At 48.4% G+C, this 12,917-nt stretch overlaps 1 protein-coding gene across 1 annotated transcript in view; it reads right to left on the bottom strand.

Annotated features, from left to right (window-relative positions):
* Positions 1 to 1,735: 1,735 nt before the first annotated feature.
* KIZ (kizuna centrosomal protein) overlaps positions 1,736 to 12,917 on the bottom strand; it is a 74,949-nt gene continuing 63,767 nt past the window's right edge. The window contains exons 11-13 of the mRNA XM_058679425.1: positions 10,164 to 10,260; positions 2,833 to 2,876; positions 1,736 to 1,997 (exon numbers count right to left, since the gene is read on the bottom strand). Coding sequence (XP_058535408.1) covers positions 1,894 to 1,997; positions 2,833 to 2,876; positions 10,164 to 10,260 — 245 coding nt within the window. The 3' untranslated portion in view covers positions 1,736 to 1,893. The remainder of the gene's footprint in view (positions 1,998 to 2,832; positions 2,877 to 10,163; positions 10,261 to 12,917) is intronic.

The following is a 12,917-nucleotide window of genomic DNA, read 5'->3' on the forward strand; positions in this document are numbered from 1 at the left end:
TCCATTTACAATGCCCTTAACTGCAGCTGTGACCAATTGAACTGTAATAAAGCCACAAATGGGTGTAATTTAAAATTTCCCAGGAGCTACATTAGAAATGGAAAGTAAAACTGGCATAAAGAAACATTAAATTAATTTCAATTCTTGTACACCCCGGCCACAAAGAAAAATCGCAGAACGGTTGTTCAGTGTAGGAGTATGTGTGTCGGGACTGGGATTTTCAGTTGCTGGTGCCTGTGCGGCTGACAGCATGCCCAAATGCACATGGAGGACACGACGGCCAGCTCATCTAGGCCAGCAAGGGATGTCAACTGCCTCGTCAGAGGATGGAAAGCAGAACAGGTTGGACCACTCTCCCGGCCAAGCTCTGCAGCATGCTCCTGGGGCTGTGGACGCACTAAGGCACCTTGTCAACCCACAGACCTTGCAGAGATTCTCGGCAACAACTTCTCAGAACTATCAAAACCACCCTGGGAACTCTCTTCCCCACATGGGAATCTCTATCATCAAATAACCTTCCTCATCCTTGGTGCTGATGTAGTTTGACTGCAAGGAGGGCCCTCCCTCCCTTCCCTGCAGGCTTCTTTCTGGATTCTCAATTCTAGATCACCTAAAAGTGAATGAAACCAGTGTTTCACAATCCACATGTTTATTCAGTAATCACATCCCACCACTGCAGTTTGTTTGTTTTTTTTTTAATTTGAAAGGCAGAGCATCACACACACACACTTGGAGAGAGGAGAGAAGAGATTGCTCTTCCATCCAAATGTTCACTCTCCACAACAGCCAGGTCCAGACAAGGCGGAAGCCAGGAGTCAGGAACTCTGCCTGGTCTCCCATGTGAGTGGCAGGGACCTAAGTACTCGCCTATTATCCACTACTTTTCAAGCGCATCCGCAGGAAGCTGGATCAAAAACAGCAGCTGGGACTCAAAGCGGTGTGACTGGTGTTTGCCAGATTTTCTGTGCAGTGAACACGTGTGTAAACTTGCATTACTGCAACTGATTTGGAATAGTCTGGGTTGGAATCACCAGGACTATATATATATATACAAAAAATCTACGCTTTGTGTCAAGTTTGAATGATAGTTTCTCAAACTGTACAAACATTAGATATTGGTTATTGTAATCACTGATGTCGCAGAATAGCAGAAAAACCACTTTGGTCTCCTGCTAACAATAACCGAAGCCATGCCCAGCAGCCTGAGGAGCTGTGTGCGCCTCAACTCCTCCTGCTCTTATCTTCCCTCCCTTCAGTCCCTGGGTTAGTGATTTCTAGGAATTCACTGATGATTAAGAATGTTAGTCTGTCTTAATACTCATTACCTTTTTTAAAAAATTTATTCATTAATTACATTGTATTATGTGACACAGTTTCATGGATACTGGGATTCTTCCCTCTCCTCCCCAAGCCCTCCCCCCATGGTGGATTCCTCCACCTTGTTGCATAACCACAGTTCAAGTTCAATACTTATTACTTTTTAAACATTACGCTTTGCATGTGAAATGTTTGTCCTTTTTATTTCACTGTGGTGTTTTTTTGCACTAAAGTTGTATACTGCAATGTAATAATGTTACTGGCTTTTTTTTTAAGGTTATTTTTGCTATTTTTTGGTCCCCTGAATTTCTGCATAAAATTTTGGGTTAATGTCATTTTCTAAAAGGAAACCACCTTGAATCTGATGAGCCCTGCATTTGTCACTGCGCGTCTTGTTGAACTTGACTGTGCTAACTCACACCCGTCACGAAGCTACACTGGGAGGGCAGTGGGCGTCCAGGTCTTCCTCTCACACTACTTGAACACTTTCAGCAACGTGTGCCTTTTGGACCCTGCAGAGCAACACAGGATTCCAGCTTGTCTGCTAACTTTATTTCCAATTGATGTTACAGTGCTTTAATCATAAAAATCATCAAAACCATCGCTGGATGTGTCACAGTTTCTTGGACGTAGGGCAGCTTCAATGTCTGAGTTACTGTCATCCGACTCACCCCAGAAAACTGGAAGAGAAAACCAGATGGCAGGTTACAGCATCCTTGCTCACTCAGACCCAGGGTGTAGGCGGCAGCACAGTGGGACTGGGGGACGCACCTTGTCTAGCAAATGTCAACAGGATATCCTGTGACATGCCTGAGTATTCATGGCATGCATGTCCACACAGTCTCAGAGTGTGTTCCAGGCATGCTCTGGAAACCCCTCGCACTTCCGCCTTCCCCTTCTGCAGTCACCTGGGGCGTTTCATCAGGCCCGAGACCACCTCACCTGCAGCAGCCCTTACACTTGATTTTTTCAAAGATTAATTTATTTTAAAGGCAGAGAAAAAGAGACAGAGAATCTTGCATCTGAACAGCCACAAGGCTGGGTGTGGTTAGATGCTCGGAGCCAGCACTTTTGGAGGAAGGAGCTGGATGGCAGGGGACTGAGGTGACACTAGAAGCAGGAAGTGCAGCCGTGACCTGGGGACTCTGGCTGTTCCCAAGCAGGACGGCGGGAAGAGCACATCAGGTGTGGGATGCTAGTGGCCAGCCGGAGGCCAGTCAGGATGTGGGAGGGACTGGACGTGAAGAGCCGAGGCAGACTGATGCGAGAGCCTGGCCGTGTCACGGGCGGAGGCAGTGGACTGCCGCAGTCCGCCCTGAGCTACAGGTGGCACCAGCTGCTGTGCTGCTGTGGGCTGCGGGGCCTGTGTGGCCCCGTGCTGGAGACCTGTGTCTTTGGGGAGATCCCAGGGACACTTCCGTGATCACCAGCCACTTCCAAGTCCTTCCGTGGGGATGTGGGACACACACCTACGTCACCTACAAACTATAAATGAAAACCCAGTGTTTCTCTTACCATTAGACTTGAGGCTGGCGATCAGTTTCTTTTTGTTTTCATTCCTGTAAGAAAAAAAGAGAAGCCTCAGTCCTGCGGAGAACCAAAGTGAGCAGGCTTGCTCAGCGCTGCTGCGTGAGCGCGTGTGGAAGCACAATTCACCACAAGGTCAGAAACACTGCGTTTATTCCCCAGATCTTATTACATGTTAAAGATTTATTTATTTTTTATCTGAGAGGCAGATTTCCAGAGAGAGAAGGTCACACGCGCACATGCACAAACACACACAGATATATATCTTCCATCCACTGGTTCACTCCCTAGTGGCCGCAACGCCCAGAGCTATGCTGGTCTGAAGCCAGGAGCCAGGAGCTTCATCTGGGTCTCCCACACAGGTGCAGGGGTTCAGGACCTGGGCCACACTCTGCTGATTTCCCAGGCTATTATCAAGGAGTCAGAACAGGAGTAGCTGGGACTCAAACCAGCACTATATGAGATGCCGGAGCCACAGACAGTAGCTTAGTGAGTTATGCCACAGCACAGGCCCCATATTTCCCAGATTTTAAAAGCACTTGGGAGGGGTTACATGACAGACTCAGAAAAAGCTCCTGGCTCCTGGCTTTGGATCAGCCCAGCTCTGGCCATTGTGACTATGAAGACAGAAGATCTCCCTGACCTTCCCTGGTCATCTTCAACCGGCACGGACCTGCCCCCGCCAGGCTGGGACGGGGCCCAGGTAAGCTGTGGAAATGAATATTGGATACTTACACACTGAACGAGTTCTCCTGACTTGTTCCTTCTGTCGCTGTTTACAAAAGATGTGTAATGCGGGACAATAACTCACATTTTGCTTTCTGAAGCTGGACTTCTTTAAGTTAAGGAAAAAACATTTTTTGGTAGAACTTTAATGGGAAAAAAAATAACACCACATCTTGTAAAAGACAGAACACCACTAGTGATCTGCCTCTTCTCATGGCCAAGACTCTGCCTCCTGTGAAGTGGAACCTTGCGCATTCATCGTTTCCTTCCCGGTGGGCTAGGGTTGATGAGCCGGCAGCACAAACATCTACCACAAGGGCCAGCATGCAGTGTAGCCAGTTACGCCCCTGTCTGCTGTGCCAGCATCCTATCAGGTGCCCATTTGAGCCCTGGCTTCTTCCCTTCTAAGCCAGCTGGGCATCTGGGAAGCAGAATACGGCTCGAGTGCTTGGGCCCTGCACCCACGGGGGAGACCTGGAAGAAGTTCCTGGCTCCTGGCTTTGGACCACCCCGCTCTGGCTGTTGCGGCCATTTGGGAAGTTACCAGCAGAAGGAAGACTTTTTTCCTCTATCTTTCCCTCTTCTCTTTGTACTGTGCTTTTCAAGCAACTACATAAAAAATCTTTAAAAAAAAATCTACCAAGTGCTATAATTTACTCCCTCCCCTCATAAGGGAAGATCCACTGAGTTAGCATTTTCTTTTTTCTTTTTTTTTTTTAAAGATTTACTTATTTTTTATTGGAAAGTCAGACAGACAGAGAGGAAGATCTTCTGTCCGATGATTCACTCCCCAAGTGGCTGCATGGCCGGAGCTGTGCTGATCCGAAGCCAGGAACCAGAACCTTTTTCTGGGTCTCCCACATGAGTGCAGGGTCCCAAAGCTTTGGGCCGTCCTCGACTGCTTTTCCAAGCCACAAGCAGGGAGCTGGACGGGAAGCGGGGCTGCTGGGATTAGAACTGGTACCCACATGGGATCCTGGTGTGTGCAAGGTAAGAACTTGAACTGCTAGGCTACTGCGTCAGACCCGAGCTAGCATTTCTGGGCTAAAGGCAAACACATCCTTTGCAATTTCAGACCTGCTTCTTCGTTTGTCATGACCATGCATGGGCCTTTTGCCATTTCTCCATGAAGGGAGGGTCCCCCGCTCTACCATCTGCGACCATCTGAAAGCACACAACAGCTTCACTGAGTCATGGAAGCTTCCAGGAACACGAGCAGCTGGCAGGAAAAGGCAAGCCTGACAAACTTGTTCTCATATAAAGTACACACACACACACACATGCACACACACACAGTAAATGTAACTGTGCCTGGCGTCTATTATTTGCACATCGCCCTTTAGCTAAGTGCTGGAGGGAAGAGGTGCATTCCAAAAGTGCTGGGAAGAGTATGAAAAGAGGCCACTTTGCTGTTGGCAGAGCAGGCAGAGAACTTCAGTGAGCAGGCAAGGGGACTGCTCTCCGGAACAGATAGCACAGGCACAGGTGACAGACGGGGCTAAGGACCCAAGAGGGCGGGTGACTCTGGTCTCTGCTTTGAAGACAGCCAGGACCTCCCCAGCTGGAGCCAAGCTCACCACCAGCCAGTGCTCCCACACTGAGCCAGGCCCTCCCTCGCATCTCTGCAGGTGGCACACCTGATCTTCCAGCCACCCCAAGTTCCTCTCCACAACTCAACTCTTCAGAATCCATCCAGCCCCTTGGTCCTGCCAAACTGCACGTCCAGTGCAGCCTCCAGGGGCCCAGCATTCCCCGTGCTGCTGCCTCGCTGAGCACAGCAGCATCTCCTGCCGGGATCTCTGCACCTGCTCCCTGACTGCCGACACCATGCCTGTGTTCTCCTATCCTCAGAAACAGAAATGTGTCCATGCCCGCCCACTGACCTGAATCTACAAAGTCTATCTCTAAATAAGACGAGGCCAAGGTCAGGCTCTCTTGTAGCCTTGCCTGTTCCTCACTCTCCACCCAGAGCTGAGTCTGTGGCTGTTTTACACCCATGTGTGATGTGGTGGCTGGGCACGTGGGGGTTCAGTACTCACACATACCGTGTGGAAGGAGTAAATGAACTCATTTAGCACAGGGCCCTGCCTGCAAGCTCTCAATCCATCTAATAAGAAAAGAAACAGTGCAATGTTGCCAATATGGGCACATGACAGTCACACACGGAAGCAATGTCACAGCCACCCAACGAGTCCTACTGTGGAGGTCACCGCTAAGCTGCCAGGCACTGTGCACAGGAGTGACTTCCAGAAGTCGGCCGCGGTAGGGAATGTGTGGATCCCCGTGGCTCAGGTACCAATGCCAAAGGTGAGGGCACTTTACCAGCTGACTTTCATAGGAAAGGTGTTGTGGCTGAGAGGACAGCAGAGCCTGGCGGGGATGCTGCTCTGCAGTCAGATACTCCGGGCCACCCAGCACTGGTGATTAGGCAACTCAGATGATGAACTCGCCTTGGGGAGGTTGTAGCAAGAGGTGTCTATCTCCGCAAAAGATGAGGACGAAAACAGCCCTGGAGACCACGGGACAAGCTCCGTCTTGTGTGGGTGGGAGTTGCAGAAGACTGAGCTGACCCTTAAAAACCTGCATGGCATCGGCCATGTGCAGGGGCAGGGCTGAGCTTCCTGGCACAGCCTGGGAGGGAAAGTGAGCACAGGAAACAGTAGGCCGTATCGGGCTCTGCTCACACGGTGACCCTGGGCTACTGGGGTGTGCAGGGTGGCCTTGCCACATTTGAGACAGTGACGGCCACAAGGGTCTCCTCCCATGGCCAGTGGCCGAAGGAAGCTGTTGGGATGGGGGGCAGACACCTGCCTGGCCCTGCAAGAGGATGACAACCCAGTGGCAGTAATGGAGACACTGCCTCTCAGCCCAGTGACAAGCTTGCTCTGTGAGTCACTCGGAGGCCACATCTGTGGGGTTTGGCAATGGGATTCGGGGGGGGTCTTGCCGGGAGCACCAGCCAGGAGTGCTGGACGGTGAGGGACAGCTCCCAGAGCAAAGTCTCCTTCCACGGACGGAGTCCAATTATAGGACTGAAAATCCCAATTTCTGAGAAGGCCTGTCTCTGGGCTCAAAATTCTACAAATATTAATGCTTTTGAGTACAAGCTATAATCAGTGTTAATGCTGCTTAAATAGCATCTTCAGCTTGAAATTTCCTCAGAATACTTCTATTTCTGAAAAATAGGAGGCAAAAAATAATTCTGAAAAATGCTAATGTTTGTGCTAACAACCGTTCACAAACATTAACTACGTTTTAAATGTCTGCTAGTCAGTTTAAATTGGACAAAGTCTGAGCGCCCCCTGATGGCTGATTAGGAGTCCTACAGCAGATGTTATTTTTAGTTGCCTGGGTTCAACTTGCTAACTTCTATTCAAGTAGTCAATTGATCGCTTTTTGGGGCTCTGTGCAGGAAAAAAAAGGGGGAGGCTTGTAGGCTTAGCATAAGAAATACAGAGTTTTTAAAAACTTGCTACTTCAATTGAATTAGGGGAGAATGCAGATTTGCTAAGTCAGACACAGAGACGGGACTTCCAGGAAAAAAACCCACTTTTATTTTTACTTCACCGAACTGTTGAGTCTTTGTAACTTTATATTTTAATCTGGGGAAAGCAGTACAGGAAAGGCCATGAGATGATGCCCCAGCCCCCACCACGCCATCAGCTGCCGGCTGGCGCCCTCCACTGGCCACTCCCTTCGCTGCAGGGCAGGCCTGGAATGCCACCCATGGTGGCCCTGCCTGGTGCAGTGGCTGGATGACTTTTGCGGCCTTTCTCTGGGGAGATTATGCTGCAGGCACACACCCTATCCTCTTGGTAAACCATGGTCTTGACCCAACTAGGAAAGCAGAGCTGCAAGGCAGGAACCAACACACCGAAGCGCCAAGGTGGGCTGCTGAAATACCCTGGCCCCGGAATCCGTGGATCCGGGCGAGAGCGAAGTGCTTCCTGGGGAAGGTAAAGCGAGACAATGTCTGCGGAGGAGAGGAAGCTCCGGCATGCACCCTGAACAAAAGCGAACAAGTGGTCTTTGCTCGGAGGACGGCTGCCTATTAGGACTCACTCCTTCGTACATTATGCTTTTCATCCCCACTCAACCACAAAATGATGTTGCTGAAGCAAATACAATGGCAGAAAAAGATTTACACTGAAAGAATCTTTAATAATAAACTGTTGCCGATCTGCCTACTTGCCCGTGATTTATAATACAATAAACATCGGATTCTATTACGGCTCATGCACTGAAGCTGCCGCTCTGAAAAACCACGGCCTGAAAGCCCGGCCCCCCAGCACCATCACAATGCAATGAGCATGTACAAATGTGCTAAGAGTATCTCTTTGCATCTTTTATAGCTGGTGTGTATTAATCTGTAGCGCTTATTAAGAAAGTCATTGCTATGCAAAGCAGCACCCAATCCCTTTCTCTGGCTTCTCAACAGAGCACACTGTTGAGCCAATAGGACGAACCCTCTGGCCCTCATTCTGCATTCATCACAGGCAACATTTGCACAATGTATCTCTCAAAGGCGGCTGAAAAGAAGGCCTTAATACTCATGTAAACAACTGCAAACCAATTACTTAATGAATCAGGCCCACACATAATGAGGTGCAGACAAAGAGCTATAAATGCATTTTTGCACCCAAGCCGCTGCTTTAAAGTAAAATCCCTCAGCTGTAGTTTGGGCTTAACTAGCACATCATAATTATTGTTTCTAGGACATCAGAGGAAGCCTTTTTTTTTTTTTTTTGGTCCAGCAGGGTCTTTTTTTTTTTTTTTTTTTTTTTTTAGATTGCTCATCAGCTCACTGACAAAATAGAGCAAAGAAGAATTTTTAAAAGTGCTACAGGAGCACTGCACTGGTATGTTTATTCTCAAGTACTGGGTCTCGAGACCACTTGTAAAAGCAATAAAGCACAAGGAGTGACTGCTGTAAGTGGGAGCCTTACATGTAAGCCTCTAAGAAAATTCCATGAATCCAAGCACAAACAGCAATGCCGGAGCTCTCCAGAGCCAGGCTGGGAATTCACAACCCCAAGCCCAGCGCGAGACGCCGGCGGCACCCAGCACACCAAGCCCGCGCGTGCTCGCGGCCAGGCCTGCAGCACGAGCAAGTGCCTGGAACCAGGGGCTTCCTGAAGACGTGTGTGTGTGTGTGTGTGTGTGTGTGTGTGTTCTTAAAGGGGATGTTGGCATTACCTGTAATTTATTGGAAAGTTAATTTCATACAAGAATAATAACAAAAGCCTTTAACTGAAAGCCTTTAACTGAAAGGTTTGAATTTAGTTTAGAAATGCAGACAAGATGAAAACTGACAGACTGAGAAAAGGGTCTACAAAATCTGTTTTTTGAATGCATTTTCAAATTGCCCAAACACCAAACTTAAAGTCTTAAAAAAATTTTTTTAGTGGAGACAAACACTTAAAAAATTCTTTAAAAAACGATGGGGAGGTATTGTTAAGCCACACAGTCATATCAAATCCTGAGAGGTATCTGTGAATTCATTGTCCTTTAAAATTTCTTTCAGGACACTGAGGACTTGAATTGGTGGTGTAACTGTAAAAATATTTTAATATGCTTCCAGTCCCATTCATCACCCATTTCTTCAAACACATGGAGGAAAATTCGGATATTGGCACTAATTTGTGAAAATCACGTGAGCATTTTATAGCCATGATAAATTTTTAAAGGAAGAATTTAAGAAAACCAGTCTTTCAATATATGCCTGATCCTACAGAATGTAAGTGAAAACATATTTTTATTTATAACATGCACTTCTAGATCAAATCGTTTTATTTTATGGAAACCTGTAGGTAGCATCAGAAATTTTCACCCAAGGTAAGTAGCTGATTTGAACATAGCACAACCTCTTAGAAGACACCCTGTTGAGGAGCAATTCTGAATTACGAAGGACACTTGCTGTGCTGGTTTAAAGGATATCTGGTTTAAAGAAAAAAGTGGGTATCTCACCAACTGTTTATATTCCCAACCTATAAATTCCTTTAAATGACTAAACGTCATTGCGTGATTGATATTTTACGTGGGCAAATTCAGCAGTAACCACTGCTCTGAAGTGTGACGGCTGAGCAAATGAAGAATGATCAACTTTGTAACTTACAGAAAATAGCAAATACTACCAAACAGGTAGGGACAAGGGTACGTGGTGACACACAGAAATGTAAAAACCTGTGGCCAGCAGTGGCTAGTCTGTCCCAGCCACATCAGCAAGAAGGAAGGGTCACTTCACTGCTTTGAAGGCCGGAGGTTTCTCTCGGCCCTTTCCTGACAACTTCCATTGTGCTGCCTCTTAGCAGTCCTACTGCGAGCAGCTGTGGAGGCCAATTTGTGGTTCACTGAGGTGTCAATTGAGTCTCACAGCAAGAAAACAACAGCTGCCAAACAATACTTGGCTCCGGCGCCAACACTTGCAAAGGTGGACTGAAGTTTCAACTGTTATTTGTGATAAACAAAAACCCAGCCTATAAGCCCGCATCAAGTCATATAACAGGATGCTGTGTGGTAGGCAGAGCCTAATTCACCACATCCTGACCATACTTGGCTGGTCACTGCATTCAGATGGGCCCTGCAGACTTTACCTTGACAAAGGACTTCCCTCACCAGATGAATCCCGGGCTCCGGAGGCGGTGCTGCTGGCTGACTTAGTCTGGGGTACACTGCTGCCAACGTGCAGACCTGAGGAGGGCACAGACACAGAGTGAGTGGTGACTGCCAGGCAGCACGGGGACAGGAGTGCATAGAGAGGTGGCCTTGCCAAGACTCCCAGAAGACATATCCTAATGGAGGAAGATGCTGTGCGAACCACCCAAGGCAAGACCCTGCTGGCAGAGCACTTACAGGAAGTGGGATACTTCCCCTTTCCTGGGGTCCTCACACCAAGGCCACATAAAGCAAGACAGAAAAGCCCCCAAAAGGCTTGATTTTCAAGGGTGTACAGGGTAGCAGGTGGGTGTCTCCTGGGGCATGCAGCGCCGGTTAATAAATGTTGTTAGATATGCCAGTGACAGGGTACAATGCAGCCTTAGGAATGGGCACGTACCCCTGGCCCATGTACCCCTCTGCCAAATCTTTTCTCCACCCAGGAGGCTGAACATCGTCCAGGTCATTCCTTAAACCAGCAAAACAGGGGAGGAGAGGACGCACAAACTACCTGTTTCTAGAGAGCCAGGGGAGCCGAACTGTCCCTGGGCTGCTCCCAGACTGCAAGCATTTCTTGCTGGCTGCCGCCAGGTGCACTCAGCCTTGGCTGTCTGTGTGACAGGTCTGCTTCCTACCTGGCATCACCTGGGACCCTAGGTGGGCAGGGCTGGGCATCTTGGCCAAAGGCATCTGCGGAGTGTCTAACCTGTACCCGACTTGCCAGCAGGCAATCCTCGCAGCTGTCCGTTCCGGTGTGTTCCCGTGCAGAGGGCCTACCTGTCTCTAAGGACAGTGGAGACTAGGGCTCACAGTGGGGTTGGCTGGAGCGGCTTTCCTCAGCAGCAAGCTCAGCCAGAGGCAGAGATCTAGAACGTGGGTGTTTGGGGCCCCCAGGCCATGAATACCTCTGGGTGGCTAGGGAATCTGCGCTTTTTGCTTCTCTTCACAGCTCAGAAAAGCCCCTATGGTCAGGGGCAGAACAGGAGTGAACACCCAGCCACCACACGCAGGTCCGGGTCACTGTCTCACTAGGCTGATGGCGTCCACCCTTTGTGCTTTCGCAGGACTGCGCAGTGGGGGTGGGGTTAGAGCACAGGCTGATGGCGGCCACCCTCGGGGCACAGGACTCCACAGTGGGAGGGTTAGGAATGCTGAAGAGCACAGGATGGGTAAGCTTTAGGGTGCAAGGAGGGACTTGAATCAAGTAATGCTTCACTGACAATCTATAAAGTATCATTTCAATTATAAAGTAGGTTAATAAAAAACATACCTATTATTAGTATATTGGTAGTACCAGCATTTTTTTTTAGACATTCAAGAGACCACAATTTACGCCAAACCTAGGTGTCTTTTGTATCGGTCTAATGAATCATCCCCCAAATGCTCACCAAAACCAGATTTGTGGGTTGCTCTCCTAGCTGTGCGTGTCCACCAGCTAGCTCCAAGCCAGGCAGTAATTACTCTTGGGATCTCTTGTAAAATGAGCTGGTTAGGTATACATGTTCTAAGATTTTGGATTCTTCTTTTTTTATTTATTTTTTTATTGCAAAGGCAGATTTACAGAGAGGAGAGACAGAGAGAAAGATCCTCCATCAGCTGGTTCACTCCCACAGTGGCCACAATGGTCAGAGCTGAGCCAATCTGAAGCTAGGAGCCAGGGGCTTCTTCCTGGTCCCCCACATGAATGCAGGGACCTAAGGTCTTGGGCTGTCCTTGACTGCTTTCCCAGGCTGCAGAGAGCTGGAAGGGAAGTAGAGCAGCCAGGACACAAACAAGCACCCATACAGGACACCTGGAGGTAGAGGAACAGCCGGTTGAGCCAATGTACTGGCCCCAAATAGTGGATTCTCACCTGGTTCAAATGTGAAGGTGGTGAGGGCAAAGAATTGACAAGTACCAGTTACCTTTTCAGAGCGAAGGCAACTCCCCTCAAGCCGGAGGGCCTATGTGATAGTCAACAAGCTGCACTCTTCCTCCATCTCCGCAGATCATATCACCGCCATAGGGTAGGCCCTCCCCAGGCAGTGCATTCTCAAACCAACCAAAATAATGGAATTTTACTGCAACTGACTCCACCATCAGTATCACCTATGTTACTCCAATTACAGACACCCTAAGCATGTCCCTCTAAAACAAGCAAACAAAGTCCATAGGAAGAAAACATGCTTGGAACAATCGGGGGATTTAAATATGGATAGGGAATTATATGATATTAGGAAGCTGGGGCCAGTGAGTTAGGCAGCCCCTGCTGTCAGTGAAACCCGCATCACATACGGGCAGTGATTCATGTCCTGGCAATTCCACTCCCAATCCAGCTTTCTGCTAATGTGTCATGGGAAAACAGTGGAAGACAGTCCAAGTTGTTGGGTCTCTGCCAGCAATATGGGAGACTCGGATGAAGCTCCTGGCTCAGGTCTGGCCCAGCTCTGGCAGTTGCACTACCTGGGCAATGAACCAGTGAGTGGATAATTTCTTTCTCTCTTTAAGTTTGCCTTTCAAATAAATAAATAAGCACTTAACAAAAACCACTACTCTTTCTGATGGCTAAACTCATGGCAGGGTGGTTCTAGTTATTCATGTGTATGTCCATATTAATCCACTGTCACAAAGAGAGTGGAGGTAACTTAAATTTCTTTAAAAAATGTAACAGGGGCCAATGTTGTGCACCATGGGTTAAGCTGGCATCCCATACT

This window comes from Ochotona princeps, chromosome 22 (genome assembly GCF_030435755.1).
Source record: "Ochotona princeps isolate mOchPri1 chromosome 22, mOchPri1.hap1, whole genome shotgun sequence".
In the NCBI taxonomy this organism is placed as follows: Eukaryota; Metazoa; Chordata; class Mammalia; order Lagomorpha; family Ochotonidae; genus Ochotona; species Ochotona princeps.